The sequence below is a fragment of the Peromyscus maniculatus genome, chromosome 7, assembly GCF_049852395.1.
Source record: "Peromyscus maniculatus bairdii isolate BWxNUB_F1_BW_parent chromosome 7, HU_Pman_BW_mat_3.1, whole genome shotgun sequence".
In the NCBI taxonomy this organism is placed as follows: domain Eukaryota; kingdom Metazoa; phylum Chordata; class Mammalia; order Rodentia; family Cricetidae; genus Peromyscus; species Peromyscus maniculatus.
In genome coordinates, this window is record NC_134858.1 from 59,241,624 (window position 1) to 59,257,084 (window position 15,461).

The 15,461-nt window shown below is 44.7% G+C and overlaps 2 protein-coding genes across 16 annotated transcripts in view; both read right to left on the bottom strand.

Annotated features, from left to right (window-relative positions):
• Nucleotides 1-246: 246 nt before the first annotated feature.
• Nucleotides 247-1,733, bottom strand: Rplp1 (ribosomal protein lateral stalk subunit P1). The gene is made up of 3 exons (XM_006971459.4): nt 1,532-1,733; nt 1,018-1,092; nt 247-486 (listed from the first exon to the last, which is right to left on the bottom strand). Exons 1-3 carry the CDS (start codon nt 1,601-1,603, stop codon nt 289-291), a joined length of 345 nt encoding a protein of 114 aa, XP_006971521.1. The 5' UTR covers nt 1,604-1,733; the 3' UTR covers nt 247-288.
• Nucleotides 1,734-5,102: 3,369 nt separating this feature from the next.
• Kif23 (kinesin family member 23) overlaps nt 5,103-15,461 on the bottom strand; it is a 30,922-nt gene continuing 20,563 nt past the window's right edge. For 4 of the 15 annotated variants that reach the window (XM_016003522.3, XM_016003537.3, XM_016003519.3 and 1 more), the window contains 13 exons: nt 15,184-15,263; nt 14,978-15,097; nt 14,503-14,629; nt 14,028-14,186; nt 13,083-13,240; nt 12,610-12,783; nt 12,253-12,432; nt 11,528-11,839; nt 8,420-8,647; nt 7,332-7,414; nt 7,064-7,145; nt 6,371-6,441; nt 5,103-5,492 (listed from right to left, as the gene is read on the bottom strand). In XM_016003522.3, the coding sequence (XP_015859008.1) occupies nt 5,477-5,492; nt 6,371-6,441; nt 7,064-7,145; nt 7,332-7,414; nt 8,420-8,647; nt 11,528-11,839; nt 12,253-12,432; nt 12,610-12,783; nt 13,083-13,240; nt 14,028-14,186; nt 14,503-14,629; nt 14,978-15,097; nt 15,184-15,263 (1,790 nt within the window). In that variant the 3' untranslated portion in view covers nt 5,103-5,476. The remainder of the gene's footprint in view (nt 5,493-6,370; nt 6,442-7,063; nt 7,146-7,331; nt 7,415-8,419; nt 8,648-11,527; nt 11,840-12,252; nt 12,433-12,609; nt 12,784-13,082; nt 13,241-14,027; nt 14,187-14,502; nt 14,630-14,977; nt 15,098-15,183; nt 15,264-15,461) is intronic. The other 11 variants (XM_076576426.1, XM_016003542.3, XM_076576425.1 and 8 more) reach the window with 4 other exon arrangements.

Genomic DNA, 15,461 nt, shown 5'->3' on the forward strand with positions numbered 1-15,461 from the left:
GACGCAGATTCGCTTTGCCATCTTTGACAGTATTATAAGTTAGCGGTTAGTTTTGTTCATTTTCAAATGGCCGGGACTAAATCAGTGTTCTTAGGGCTACAGAATAACTGACTGAGGCTAGTCCAGACAAGTAACTCATGCTGGCCTTGAACTCAGGATCCTCCCACCCTGACATCTTAGAGACCTGCCACTATCACCCAACCCTCCAGAAGCTATGCCTGGGGCATACAACTGAGACCAGCCACCTTACAGGTTCATCCTTTTATTGGATATGTTAACAAAAGAGGTTTAGTCAAAAAGACCAAAGCCCATGTCGTCATCAGACTCCTCAGATTCTTCCTTCTTTGCTTCCACTTTCTTCTCCTCAGCTGGGGCAGCAGCAGTTGAGGGGGCAGGACCGCCTGCTGGCGCGGCTCCAGCTGCTGGAGCAGGCCCACCAGCCCCTACGTTGCAGATGAGGCTCCCAATGTTGACATTGGCCAGGGCCTGCAACACAAAGGACAAGTAAAGCGTTTACTCCTGCCCTTTATGTTCCAATCACTTGTTCTGTTTGGCTTTTTCGAGACCAGACCAATGCACAGGCCCACAGTCAATACACAAGCAAAATTGATATTCAGTGTGAAAGCTGGGCCTGTATTTGGTTGCTGTTTTCAAGGTACACGAATTTCCTCTCATGGTGGGAAAATTTGTTCTAAGTAACCCAGGAGAACAAAATGGACAGATTTTCCAAATTTCTAAACTCTTTGAACCCAACCCCCTTCAGTTGGCTGACCTCCCTTCCTAGAAATAAAGCAATTTGTACAGAACTTTCTATACGAGGCCACTAAACTTAATTTCTACAAAATATGAACTGTAACACTTAAAGAGATTTTTTTTTTGGAGTAACACAGTTAAAGTTTTTAATCTGTTAGAAACCAGGGACTGATATAAAAGCTACACCATTAAGTACAAACTAAGATACAAAATCCAAGAGGGGCGGTGGAAAAAGTACATTAGCAAGACTTCCCCAACTCTTACCTTTGCAAACAGGCCAGGCCAGAAGGGTTCAACATTGACACCAGCTGCTTTAATGAGGGCATTGATCTTGTCCTCCTGGAATACAAAGCCAATCCGTCAGAGCGATCAGAATACGGTTAAAAACCAAGTCCCAGAAGTCGCTTATACAGTCCCAGAAGTTGCCAATTCGGGCTATCTAAGGGCAGCTCATGCTTAGTCTCATAAAAGACATCGGCCAGGTTTGAAGGCTCGGAGGACTAGTGCGATTGCCTCCAAAGCCTGACGACACGAGTTCGAATCCTAAAAGCAAGTAGAACGATAATCCGCTCTAATATTTGACCTCTGGCAAACACAAGCGCGCGTACGACCGCCGTTCACGGCCACTGGACCGCGAGAGTAGAAGAGCGCGTGCGCGCCTGGGGCCTCCAAGGCATCGAATATCCGAGACCGCGACGAGTCGGCCAGCCGAGTGAGTGCCTGGCCCCCGCCAGCACCACACGTGGCCGCCCCGCGGCTCCCCACGCCGCGCACTCACCGTGACCGTCACCTCGTCGTCGTGCAGGATGAGGGCGGAGTAGATGCAGGCGAGCTCGGAGACGGAGGCCATGTTGCGGACTGCCGGCACGGTGCTAGTCGCCGGATGAAGTGAGGGCCTCACCCCAACGCGGCCTTAGCTCCCTCGGAAGAACCGAGCACCTTGGCGGCAGCTGAGGAAAGGGTCACACGCGCCTGCGCGAAGCCTCTTATGGGGGCCGCGGCGGCCAATCGATGCCCGGCTCCGAGCGGAAGGGGCAGAGCCAAAAACGAGAGGCGGTGCCGTGCCTTGCCGAACGCAGTTCCGGAGCTGCGCGTTCGGCTTCCGGTTTGGCGGGCGTGGGGCGGTTTGCGAGCGTAGGAAGTGCTAAACTTTACGGTTTAGCAGCTAAGAGGAAAGTTTTCTGTGAAAACGCACTGGTCCTGTCCCTTGTTTGTTTGGTTTGTTTTTTTCAAGACAGGGTTTCTCCGTGTAGTTCTGGTGCCTGTCCTAGAACTCTTTAGACCAGGCTGGCTTCAGACTCACTGAGATCCGCTTGGCTCTGCCTTCCGAGTGCTGGGATTAAAGGCGTGCACCACCGCCGCCCGGCCTGTCCCCTGCTTTAATTAGCAGGAGCGCTCCCGCGGCTTGGGCACACTGTGAAAAAAGTCAGTAGCTGACTGAAGCCCTGCCGGTCACGTGGCTGGCCCCACCCCCACCCCCGCACCGTGCGCGCGTGCGCGCGCTAAGCCCGGAGTCAGATGAGTAGTAGGTAAATACCATAAAGGGTCTAGAGTGAATCGAGGTTAACAGGACACTTCATCTCAAGAAAACTCTAAAGTAATTCATTACATTAAGAAAGCACAGAGGTGCCTCGGAGGTTAAGCCATTTTACTGCTCTTCCAGAGGACCCGAGATCGATTCTGCCACCCCAAAACTCGAATTCCAGGTCCAGGGGATCGGATCCTGGCCGACCTCAGCAGACACGCTCACATACACATAAAAGAAAACACTATTTTTAAAAGGATCATATAAGGTATGGTGGGAAAAATAAACACAGAAGGGAGGAGGGACCACGTGATGAAATTTGGCAACTAATCACGTAGACTCCTAGAAAACTAGGAGGATAACTTTCATAACGCGATAAGGAGCAAACATTCAAAGCAAATACCTTTTTTTTCGAGACAGGGTTTCTCTGTAAAACAGCCCTGCCTATCCTGGAACTCACTCTGTAGACCAGGCTGTCCTCGAACTCGCTGAGATCCACCTGCCTCTGGTAGTGCTGGGATTAAAAGGCTTGCGCCACCACCGCCCAACCCAAAACAAATATCTTAATAGAAAGAAAGAAAGAAAAAAAAAAACCTTAAACATTCTTTGAAAGTGGGGAACAGACATGTCTTCCTTTGCTTTTGCGTGAGTGCATGGCGCTTTATCACAGCAATAGTAACCCCAAGACTGCTCGTACACACAAACAAAACTTAGAAACTCAAAATACCCATCAGGTTGGGGTACAGCTTAGTTGTGGAGCTCTTGGACAGTTTGTCTAAAGGTGGCCTTGGATTTCAGAGCTAGGGACTTGAAATCAGAACCTCATGAATACTAGGCGAGTGGTTTACCAAAAAACACCTCCAATGTGTGATGTTGCTTTAAAGTTCATGTAATTCCGATTTCAGCACCACAAACAAGCTATGAAGCAGTTATCAAAAGGAACCTAAGTAGAGCAATATAGTTTTCACAGATAAGACCTTCAGTGGATAATTCTCCCCAAATTATATAGTTCCAACCAAAATTCTATTCACAATCTCAGTAGAATTTGACAAGCTTGCCTCAAATCTCTAAAATAAAAAACTAACAGGGTGTCATTTTTCCCAGCTGACCTTGACCTTGCTATGTAGCTGAGGATAACCAGGAATGTAGGATCTTCCTGCCTTCACCTGGGATTGATTGTAAGTGTGCACCACTACAGACAGTTCATGCAATGCTAGGGATCAAATCCAGAGCCTGGTGTACTCTATGCAAGCAGTCTACCTACTCAGCTACATCTCAGTCCCCTTATTATATAACCTTACTATACAACCCAGGCAGCTGGCCTTGAATTTGTGGTAATCCAGCCGGGCGGTGGTGGCGCACGCCTTTAATCCCAGCACTCGGGAGGCAGAGCCAGGCAGATCTCTGAGTTCAAGGCCAGCCTGGTCTACAGAGATCCAGGCTAGGCACCAGAACTACACAGAGAAACCCTGTGTGTGTGTGTGTGTTTGGGGGGTTGGGGGTGGGTGGGAGGGTAGAATGTATTCCTTGCATGCTAAGGACATGAAATCCATCCCTGGCATCATAAATAAAGGTGCCATAAAAAAGGTCATGGGCAGGAAGATCCAAAGTTTCAAGTTGCAAAGGATACATACAGTGTTACACACCCCAACACTTACTAAGTAGTTTTATTGCAAAGGCTCTTGTATTTGAGAAACCAAACTCACAATCAGGAAATACTCATTAAATCAATGAGATCCTATTTCATGTCTATCAGTTCTGAGAGTTGCTAGTGAGAATGGCAAAAGAACACATTTACAAAAACCTAGTTCAAGCTGGGTGTGTGCACAGCCGACAACCAGCACTTCTCACCATCATCTCTGCCCTCAACACTCCAGAGCATATGCACGAGGGGCCAACTGCAGCACAAGTCTCTGCAGTATAGAGAAAACTGCACTCTGAGTGACGGAGCACACGGAAAAGTCCTGTTAAATCTGGCTTCCTTCCATCCAAGGCTTTGACGGTGAGCACATTCCCTCAGAGGAATGCCCGAGTTATAGAAATCAAAGTTAGTTTTCAACCAAATTAGCCATTAGGAGCTAAGAAGTGTCCAGCAAAGCTCATGTATTAAGATAGGACAAACAACATGGTATTTTGATGTCGGACTTGGCTTTATAAGCTGACTTTGGGGTCCATGAGCAATATCTTAGTCTGTTTCATACCCCATAAGGTTCATTCATTCACAGCCAAGTTTCATTTTTTTTAATTTATTTTTTAAATTTTATAATTAAATTTTACATATCAGCCATGGATTCCCGTCCTCCCCTCCCCCGGCCCCCCCCCCGGCCCCCCTCCCCTCAATCCACCCCCCATTCCCATCTCCTCTAAGGCAAGGACTCCCCTGGGGAGTCAGCTCAAGCCTGGTAGATTCGGTCCAGGCAGGTCCAGTCCCCTCCTCCCTTCACCCAGGCTGAGCAAAGGGTCCCAGCATAGGCCCCAGGCTCCAAAAAGCCAGCTCATGCACTAAGGACAGGTCCCAGTCCCACTGCCTGGGGGCCTCCCAGACAGTTCAAGCTAATCGACTGTCTTACTTATCCAGAGGGCCTGATCCAGTTCCATGGGGACTCATCTATTGGTTCATAGTTCATGTGTTTCTACTAGTTTGGCTATTTGTGCCTGTGCTTTTTCCAATCATGGTCTCAACATCTCACGCTCATACAACACAGCCAAGTTTCTATTCTCTAGTGCTCTCCCTTATTGTATCCCACTAATACCAAGTACCAGATAAACAGGACACTGAAGGTGCTTGGGAGCATGCTGAGTGAGTGTCCACTCCACAACTCTGTGCTTCTTAGTGCTTTTTATTTCAATTCTTTTGGCATATATAAAAGCAAAAAGTGAATATATACATACAGAATTCTAAACACCTTCCTAAAATGGCTTTACCATTGGCCAGTCACCATCTTTATTTTGAAAGTCTTAATTGTTAAATATGTCTAAAGTGCATTTTTTTGCGGCTAATCAATAGCAGCATTTTTGTTTTTTGTTTTTTTATAAAACCTTAGAAAATATTCAGAACAGTTGGAAAAGTCACAATAAAAAATACGATGTGATCTAGATACATTCTTCTGCAGGGTGACTCAGACACGGTGTCTGGCACAGCTTTGGAGAAATCACCAACACAAAGGAAAACATTCTTCTGCTACCAGAGCTGTCAGGTCAAGGCTTCTTGCGCCTAAAACACAAAAAGCAACATTTAATATTGAATTCTGCATTTAGCGACACAGTCAAGACAAATGATTCCTTAGGAAGGCTGTGAGAATTCCTTTTATCAGAAGAAAACTCAAGTCCTTGGAGCAAGCAAGTAACATGCAGAATGTAACAGGAGGTAACTTCCTGTTCTTAGCCCACTGCAGCCACCTTCCCAATCACCCAAGGAACCAACCCAAGGTTAAAAATGTAGAGTGAGATGTATAAACATTGGTTTTATGAAATACGGAAAAATAGGCTAGCTCCCTTGTGTGGATTTAACAGAGCAAATGTGTGCTTCCTTCAACATGAATTCTGGCATTCAGCTTCACCTATCTATAGAATATGTACCCCTGTTCCAAACCATGCTTCACCTATCTATAGAACATGTACCCCTGTTCCAAAACCATGAGGTCCATTAGGTAAGAGTGACAGACACAACACTGTCATCCCCAGTGTCTGAGTCATCCTGCAGAAGTGCAAAGAAATCAGAGACCTTAGCTGAGAGCAAAGCCTTGTCTGTGACCCCAAAGGCAGCTGGTATTCAACATTTTTTGTGTATTATACTCTTTGTCATATTTAATAGAGAAAGATATGCCCCCTTCACCTCTTTCCAGGTGGCTTTCAGCTCAGTCTCAAAGATTGAGAAGTGGCCAAGTATGAGCAAAAGCCACCAATCTGCTGACACCTCCCCTCCAGCAGCTCTTACAGCACTCTGGAGAGCTCGGCACTACAAAGGCCGACCACACATTGTCAGCAGGGCCCAGGTAAAGCAGAGTGAGGCGCAGCTAGAGCAGCAGTGGTGATGGAAAGAAAGCCTGGGAGAGGGAGGGAGGACACAGCAGGGCTGGCCGTGGTGCTCACTTGGGTTGTGCATGGTGCTGATATCCGGGGCCCAGCTGAGATCCTGCTCTCATCTCAACAGCAACGGAACACTAGAGGAAAGGGACAGAACAGGGAAAGGTCAGCTCCAACGATCAGAAGCAGACGTCCATGTAGATGGGCTCTACTGCGATGAAATCCAACACTGCGCTAGTTCAGCGAAGACACCTAGGTTAAACCACTAGTCCCATGCTTACGATCCATTTCTGCACAGGCAACAAGAGCAAGAAGGGCCTGGGAGAGTGCCCAGGTATCTTTGCATCTTAGGTAAGGATGGAGAGAGAGGAGGTCCTGAAGACGCTGGTGGCCAGGCCTTGCCTGATTCCTCCCTGAGGAGCCTTTCCTCAGAGGTAATAGTCACAGGGAGCACTGGGCACGGCTGTGGGTTAGTCTATCTGCTATGAGTTTTGTTAGTCTGGAGCAATACTTCCGGATCCACTCTTGACCCCTCATCACCCCCCATACACATACATACGCACGCACGCACGCACGCACGCACGCACGTGCACATACACAGAGGACTTCTAGTATGCAAGTGCCCTACCAGAATGTTAGTTACAGGTCTCCAGGCGGCATGGGCAGTATGTGGTTCTGCCTTAGCAAGTTCAAAGAGCACAAAGTGCTACAGCACTATGCGGCTAATTTTAGCAAGCAAGTATTTAATTTTACCCCTACCCTTGTTTCTACATCGGTCCATTCAGACTCTGTACCATCTGGTTGGGCAGGTGCTACTGTGGACGATCTTCGTTTTCGACTACTGAAAAAGGGGAAACATGATGCAACAATCATTTTTGCATCTAAGAAGAATGGAAAACATTAGAAGGGGAGAAACCACCTATACCCCTGCCTCGGAGAATAAATGATAAACCTCACAGGATATTCTGTTCCTAAGAACAAGAGCCTAAGAAACAGCCCTTTAGAGAGAGATTTGACACCAACTCACCCAGTCGGCGACTCTTGTTTTAAAGTCTCTATATCAGTAAACTGAACAGATTGTCCACCACCTCTGGTCTTAAAAACATCACCCTAAATCCAAGAGAAAAGGTCACTGTTACACTTTGATACATCCAACCGACAGGCAGGCATAGCTGAAACTCTCACCCATAAACCCAAAAGACCCTTGAGCTACTGAATCTATTGATCAAATGCTTCAGAAACCTCAGTCCACCTCTCACTAACAAGAGTCTAGCACAAGATAACCATAACATTCCTAGCTACAGGGAAAATATTTTATTGCACCTATAAATTTAAAAGCTAAATTGACCCAGCAGAGGCAGCTCCACGTTTAAGGTGCTGCTGTCCTTCTGGTGGCAGCAGTCTGAATTAGAACTGTCCTCTCAACTTGAAACGATTGAGTGATGTTCCCAGATTTTGTGCGTTATTAATTTGAGACTGTTAACTGAGATCCTCCTGCAAGTACCACCATGCCTGACCACAGGACACGTTTTTGTTTGTTTGTTTTGGGGGGGGAGCATTTCATCTGTGTCACCCCGACTGTCCTGGAACTCACTCTGTAGACAAAGCTGGTCTTGAACCACCTGCCTCTGCCTCCTGAGTGCTGGGATTAAAGGCGAGTGCTACCACCGCCTAGCATAGGACAAGTGTTAATGCAAACATTTTATCTTGAAATAATAGCAAAGCAGAAGATGGTTGTTATGCCTGCTTTCTGTTGCTGTCTGGGTTTTCAAGACAACTATGTGCTCCAGGATGGGCTCAAACTGGTGACCCATCTGCCTTGGCCTCTCAAGTTCAATCAAGTTGTCCATATGGCTCTGGGTTTACTTTTGAAGCTAAGTTTTAGCTAAATATGTAGTAACTAAAGTTCATCATGGATCTGGAGTACTAACAACCCCAAGACTCTAGACCTATTTAAGTAGATCCAGACCCAGCAGATTTACAATCTAAGTAATACATTAATTTTCCAATAAAACAAAAGTTCCACCCAACACCCCATTTATGTTCTAGATCTCATCAAGGGATAGCAGGGCAAAGATTTTTCATTGGTATTCTTTTGTAAAGACTTGTTTTTACCTTAATTACTTTAGTCTGAATCTCCCCATCGGAGGCTAGTTCCTGGTGGGTCAGCATGTACTTCTCACACTTAGCTAGTGCCTTTTCATTTGCAACAGACACTGTGATGGCGTGAGGGACATGTGGCTGCATGACTGTCTCAGTTTGCACATTAGAGGCAGGCTTATGATCTACCCATCTGCTCCCTGCAGAGCGGGACCTTCTGTGTCGTACAGGAATTGGTGTGTTCTGATCAGGTTGGAAGAGGAATTGAGAAACAAGCACAACCCAGGATTACTTTGAGGTACTGTTAGAAGTGCAGCAGTTTACAATGCAAATTCACAACAACAGAATCAATCCTGTCCAAGCTAAATGTGTACGTCATCTCATGTTCTCTTAGCCAAACAGAACCAACACACATCTTTAGACAATAGTATCTAGAGAGAATGGTCATATGGGAGCTTCCATTTCAACAAAAGGCAAAAGATAAAATTGTGGTGACTCTAGATCTTCTTGTTTATAGCTAGTTGAGGAAAAAATAATCCATTTTGCATTCTTGATTAAAAACTAATTCTTATACCTGCTTTGTGAAGTAATACATAGATTAGCAGGTTGGTTACAGGTATCAGCAGGATCAATAATACAACACTAAAGTATGTCTGAGGCATCTAAATAGAAACCACTCCTCCATATACAGCCAGACCAAAAGACTACAAGCTGTTGAAGCTCTGGCTTAGCAAAACCCTGAAGAACTTCACGTGCAGCATGCCTGAACAGTGTTAAGTACTTCTGAGCACTTGCAGTAAGGATTTTTATATCTCAAAACACAATTCCACAGAGCTTCAAATATACCAACATTTTTTTTTCTCCAAATGTCTCTTAAAAGCTCCAAGAAGCAAAGACTATAGTATGAAATCAGCTTGTATCATATAATAAAAACTAGTTGTTTTCCAGTCAAATGCCATGGGTGCCAAGTTAAACAGCACATTCAACTCAAGAAAACGTATTTCATGTACATGATATAGTAGCACATAAACAACTGTGAGCGTCTCCTGTTTATGAAACTGAAAATAAATGAGAGTCTGCAGGCAGAACCCTTCCTACCTAGCCAAATGAGGATCCTGGTTCAGTTGTTCAGTTACAGGAAACCAACTCAGGGCAGCTCTAACTCAGCTCTACAACAGTCACTACAACTTGCCACTAAAGACACTGAGCGTCCATGCAGGCAGAAACCATTCCATTCTGAAAATGGTCTGACTGATGTTGAATCAGAAAGCCTAGCTCTTAGGATCTAGCACTTGGCAGAAGAGATTCCTTGAACACATTTACAGCATAATACATTCAGATCAAACTCTGAAAAGGAGACAGACTGCAGAAAATCGATTAGCAGTCATGACAATTTTGAAATTCTTTCCACACCAAAATGTAAAGCCCAGTCCACCTGATAATTTCTGGCCACTGAGCATGGACACAGAGATAACTAACCGCATGGGAACTTTTCTGCTGCACTTCTAAAGAGATTTGGATTTCAAGAAAGAAGTTAAAGTCTGTGTCTTAGTACATCCCCCTGACCGTCACAGCCAAGTCAGGCATTCCCTTACTGCTGGCAGGTGTAAACAGACCTCCCAGCAGGTTGGAGTTTGACACAGAAGAGGAGGATTTACTAGAGGTGATCACAAAGACCATTCACCATGATCTGCTCCCTAAAAGTAAAATCTGCAAAGCAAGAACTTGAGACTACAGAATTGTCTGTTGCCTTATAAGAACCCAAGACTGGTCACCATCATTAGTAATCAGATTGCAGGGCATTTATCTACATTCTAAATCATGTAAGAGGATCTTTTTAGTTTTTGAGACAGGATTTCTCAGTGTAACAGCCCTGGCTGTCCTGGAACTCACTCTGTGGACCAGGCTGGCCTCAAACTCATAGAGATCCGCCTGCCTCTGACTCCCTACTGGGATTAAAGGCACTACCACCACCGGGCATGTAAGAGGATCTTAAGAAAGTATTTACTGCAAGATCATTTTACTTAAAAGAATAATTTTAAAAGAGCAGTTAAGATTTTATTGACTATCTAATTCACAGTATTGGTGTGATTATTTATTCAACTTCAAAGGAAATTTTAATCTTAATATTGAAGAAAACATGAATTGGGTTTAGTTAATCACCCTTGAAGGCCTTGTAAGGCCTCAAGATTAAAAGTTTAGGATGTGAAGGCTGTCAGTAGTTTCAAACAGTTCAGGTCACAGAAATCAAAAAGGAGGAAGCATATTTTATATTAAAGCGATGAAAGATTTGTGATGGCCACATGCAGTGCATGCATCTGGACAGCAGCATGGGTTGAAAGGAAAGGCTGTTACTGGGACAGGCAGGATAGTGAGAGACTCTCCACATAAAATACACTGTCTTCCTTCAAAGGGGTAAAGACGGTGGTTACAAAAGATGGTGGTTACACAGGAAATGCTCTTTTGTTGAGTGTCATGGCATCTGTGACTTACTTTGGAGTGCCTCAGACGATAAAAGATTGCATAAAATAACGACTCTGCCAGAGGCAGGAGAGTCTCTAACCCATTAAACTTTCAAAATGAAAAACTTATTACCACCCCCTAAAAAAAACAGTAAGAAAAAAATTAAATTTGGGGAAGGGGAACCAAAAGAGAAAAAAAAAAAAAGTATAGGCTTCTATATTCATATTTGTATTGGGGGGATTATGGCTCAGTGATAGAGCTCAGTGTCTTATAATGTCGAAACCCTAGGCTCCGTCCCCAGCAACAAGGGGGAAAAAGGAGCAGGAGGAGGAGAAAAGGAAAAAACGAGGGGTGGGGGGGGATCAAGGAAGCAAGACACTCATGTCCCTAGATTCTGTGCAACGCCCCTTGGTCGGGCGAGCAGTCTACTCTAGGGGCACCATGCTGGCTGGCATTCCCAGCTCACGGGCACATGCTTCTGCTTTCTCACATCGAGAGCTCAGCCTCCATTTCAGGATGGCTCAGTCTTGAACAGAAAAATCAGAGCTTCTTCATTTTGGAGCCTGCCCAGCTTTCCCTCGAACTTTTTTGGAACCGAGTTACAAAGAGCAAAGGAGATAATTCTACCACTACAGTGCTTTAAAGAATGCTGGCACTAACCCTGCGGCAGCGGTCGTCTTGGACGCCTATCTCACTGCTGAATGTAGGGACCATCTCCCTGCCTTCCGTCCAGTACATGCCCCGCCTTCTGTCTGACACGATACACGTTTTACTTTGTCCTGGCTCCTGCTGCCTATGCCTTGCAAGAGAGGTGACATTGACAGGTGTGCTGAACGGAGACAGTTTCTGCTCCCACTCCGAAATACAGGAAGCTACAGAAATGCTGCTGCAAGAGTTAGAGCGCCTGTGTAGCTGTGGCTGGCTCATGAGTTGCTGGCCGTTGGAAATCTGAGCAATATTGTTACTAGAAAGCTAGAAAAATTGGAGAAAAATTAATGAATAAGAGTGAAGAACTGAGAGAAACAATATTACTTTTCTACAATTTTACTACATGAAGATTTAACATTGCAAGAAACTATTCGCAGTCATTAAAATTTTTGTGATATGCTTTTGTTGTTTTTGAGACAGGGACTCACTATGTAGCCCTGGTTGGTCTGGAACTCTGTGTAGACCAGGCTGGCCTCAAACTCACAGAGATCTACCTGTCTCGACCTCCCTCCCAAATGCTGAGATTAAAGGGCATGTGCTGCCATGCTCTGCCCCTTTGTGCTAAATTTAAAAAAAAAAAAAATGGCATGAAACAAAACAATTCTCACAGAGAAACACTCCTCTAAATGGAGAAACTTTTCTCTAGCACTAAGCTACACACAGCTGCAAACACTTACAGGCACAGGCGAAGGAGAAACAGATCTGTGAATGATTTTTTCCCGGTCCCGCTCCCGGGAGGGTCTCTCTGGCTTCTCAGATTTAGGTTCAGTCACAATGGCCTTCAGCTGTTTGAGCTTTTCATCTTTGACCCAGAGTTTATTCTGCATCTCCAGCTGGGTGGCTGCTACCCGACGATCCTACAGCGATCCACAGCAAGTTACAGTCTACTTTATCTCTCTGCATAAGCACACCGCACCACCCACTTTATTCCTGGAAAATGACAGTTCTCTACTTCTTCCAGAGATTAACAGACACCACCAAAGCTCTGCCACAAGCACAGAAATGCAAAATATTTAACCTAGAGGAACACTCACACACTCCTTCTGCCATTTCATCGTCGTCTCTGTCACCATGCCTTGCAACCTGGCTTCTAATCTGCGCTTGTCAGAAAGCTGCCGCTGAAGCTTCTGATTCTGGCTCTCAAGCTCCTGCTGCAGATTGCGCTTATCTTCTTCATAGATCGTGGTTGTTTTCTCCAAAATCTCAATCTGCAGAGAGACCACCCTGCTTAGCATCTGCTGTGCAAACATCCCACCTAACTGTACAATAGCCCTTCAGTTGCTCACACACACACACACACACACACACACACACACACAGAGACAGAAGTTACACAACAAGCCCCTCACAAGCCAGGTGCCTGCATCTCCTCGAGCTAAGCTCCACTCCTAAGATGAAAAGACTAGAGTCCCTTCCTCCCTCATCCCGCACAGCAGTGACAGGCACATTAGTCGTTGTGAGAGAAGTGCGGAATGGTCAGTACACCAGTGACAATGTGACCACGAACCTTATACTCCAGAGTTTTGTTTTTCTTCTCCAGTCGTTCTATTTCTGATTTCTGTCCTGAAATCAATCTTTCTTTTTCATTTAGTTTTTCCTGAGTGTAGTTTTCTTTATTTGAAATAGAATTGTCAAATTCTTTTAATAAGGCTTTGAAAGTCATACCTGAAACAAAGCAGACGGATTGTGCTGTTTAATACAGATACAAAATAAAACCAGCTTTCATTGGCAGACACTCGGTAGAATGTAGCACTCTAGCAAAACCCCCTATGGCAGCTGTCCATAAGAAAGGCTGGGAATGCAGCTGCCTGTACGTGTCTACTCTGTACATTCATGATGCCCTGGGTTCAATACCAAAAAATGAAAAAGATTAAAACAAGTTTGGAAAGAAATCAGGAGTTTGATTCTCAAATCTATAAGAGATGTTGACAGAAGTAGTTAGTAACCTTTCCCTAACACTTAAAGTTTGCTTACAAATGCAAAAACAGAAATAATCCTGTATTTGAGATCAGCTGAGCCTGGGCTGAAGACCCTGGCACACTACTTGGTCACTCACGGAGACATAGTCACTTCCATGGGCCAGACTTGTTCAACTGTTCTACACATTTTCAAACATTATTTCACTTTTCCCTACGCCATCTTGAAGTACAATTAAAAAGTATAAATAACTTGCAAACAGGGGAAAACTATAAAACACCATCTTGTGTCCATCACTATTAAAAATAAACATAGATGGGGAGACACTCACTTTTTTCTTCCTATATTCTTTAAAAATAAAAGTAAAATAGAGCTGTTGAGGAAAACAAAACCTTTCCATTCAAATTAAACACCTTGAGACCACTGCAGAGCCTAGAAACAAGTCTTAAAAACAAGAGGAGGCTCACTAGATGGAGTCACTAAGACCTGTTTCTACCTCTGAAGTCACAGCAGCTGTAAGCAGCTCTGCCCTTACATTGTTTGTTAAGCTCCTCAGTCATTAGTTGGCGTAGGTGATGCCGTTTCTCCAACGTTTCAATCAGCTTCGGAAGGGTCTCTTCATCGTTGATATCCAGAAGTCTCCATGGAGGCAGTGGTGGGAAGCTCTGTAGAGTCATCTCAGTCACCAAAGGTTCTGTGTGGAATTTAACAGTTATGAAAGAGCTTCAGCAAGTCTGATACTGTGAGCAGAACCCCTGAACCAGTAACCACAGAATTGTAATTTTTTTTTTTTTTTTGCTTACTCAGTGCTCGAGTTACAGGTATGCTTCACTACGCCCTGCTTTAGGCATAGAATTTCTCAAAAATTAGACAAAACGTACAACCAAGCAAACCTTACATTTTAGTTTGAAGTTTCTTTCATTTGGTTGTTAAGAAGGGTGTAAAAAGATTTTTTTTTAAAGTTGACAGAAAGACAAGCAAATGAATAATGATATAACAGGAAATCATACCATCTCCAACTGGGCCGCCCCGAGGCAGGTTTCTGTATCGTCTCCCTGGTGTCAAGCCACATATCACCTTGTCTACTGGTCTCGCTACTTCAACTTCCTGGGTTACTTCAGCAAATCTCATGACTTGCTAAAATAAAAAGCAGAGTCTATAAAAGCATCCCCAAGTCTTCCTTCACAGATGGCTAAAGAATTCATTTGCATATCCAGTGAGCCTATATCAATCTACAAAATGTGCAGTTTGCCATTCTTTGTTTTTCCCCCAAGACAGGGTTTCTCTCTGTAGCTTTGGAGCCTGTCCTGGAACTAGCTCTGTAGACCAGGCTGGCCTTGAACTCACAGAGAGATCTGCCTGTCTCTGTCTCCAAGTGCTGGGATTAAAGGTATGCATTACCACTACTGGGCCAGTATGCCATTCTTCAAGTAGCTGTTTTCCCTAGAGAAACCCAACTGTACAGGACAAATAGGCTTAAATTACCAAGCTTTCTTCATAGTCTTCAGCCTTTGGATTCACACACACGATCATCCGCACCTTCCCTTCCCCATCGAAGTAGTTCTTGAACAGATGAGTTAGCTTTGAATCTCGATATGGAACCATCTATAAAGACATTCAAAAGCTAAGCACATTAGACAATTAAAATGCATGATTAAACCACAAAGTGGTTGATGAAGGCTGTTGTGTACCTTGTTGGTTCCATACGTCTGGTTCTCTCTCAGGACTTCCATGCATGTTCTTAGCGTCATTAGTGACTGATTAATGTTACCTGAGAGGAAGTCAGATACAGAGAACATTTGAAAACAGCGAATGTAATTCATCCATATAACTGTAAAACTTCAACTTCAGGCTGGAGAGATGGCTCAGAGGTTAAGAGCACTGGCTGTTCTTCCAAAGGCTCTGAGTTCAATTCCCAGCAACCACATGGTGGCTCACAACCATCTGTAATGAGATCTGGTGCCCTCTT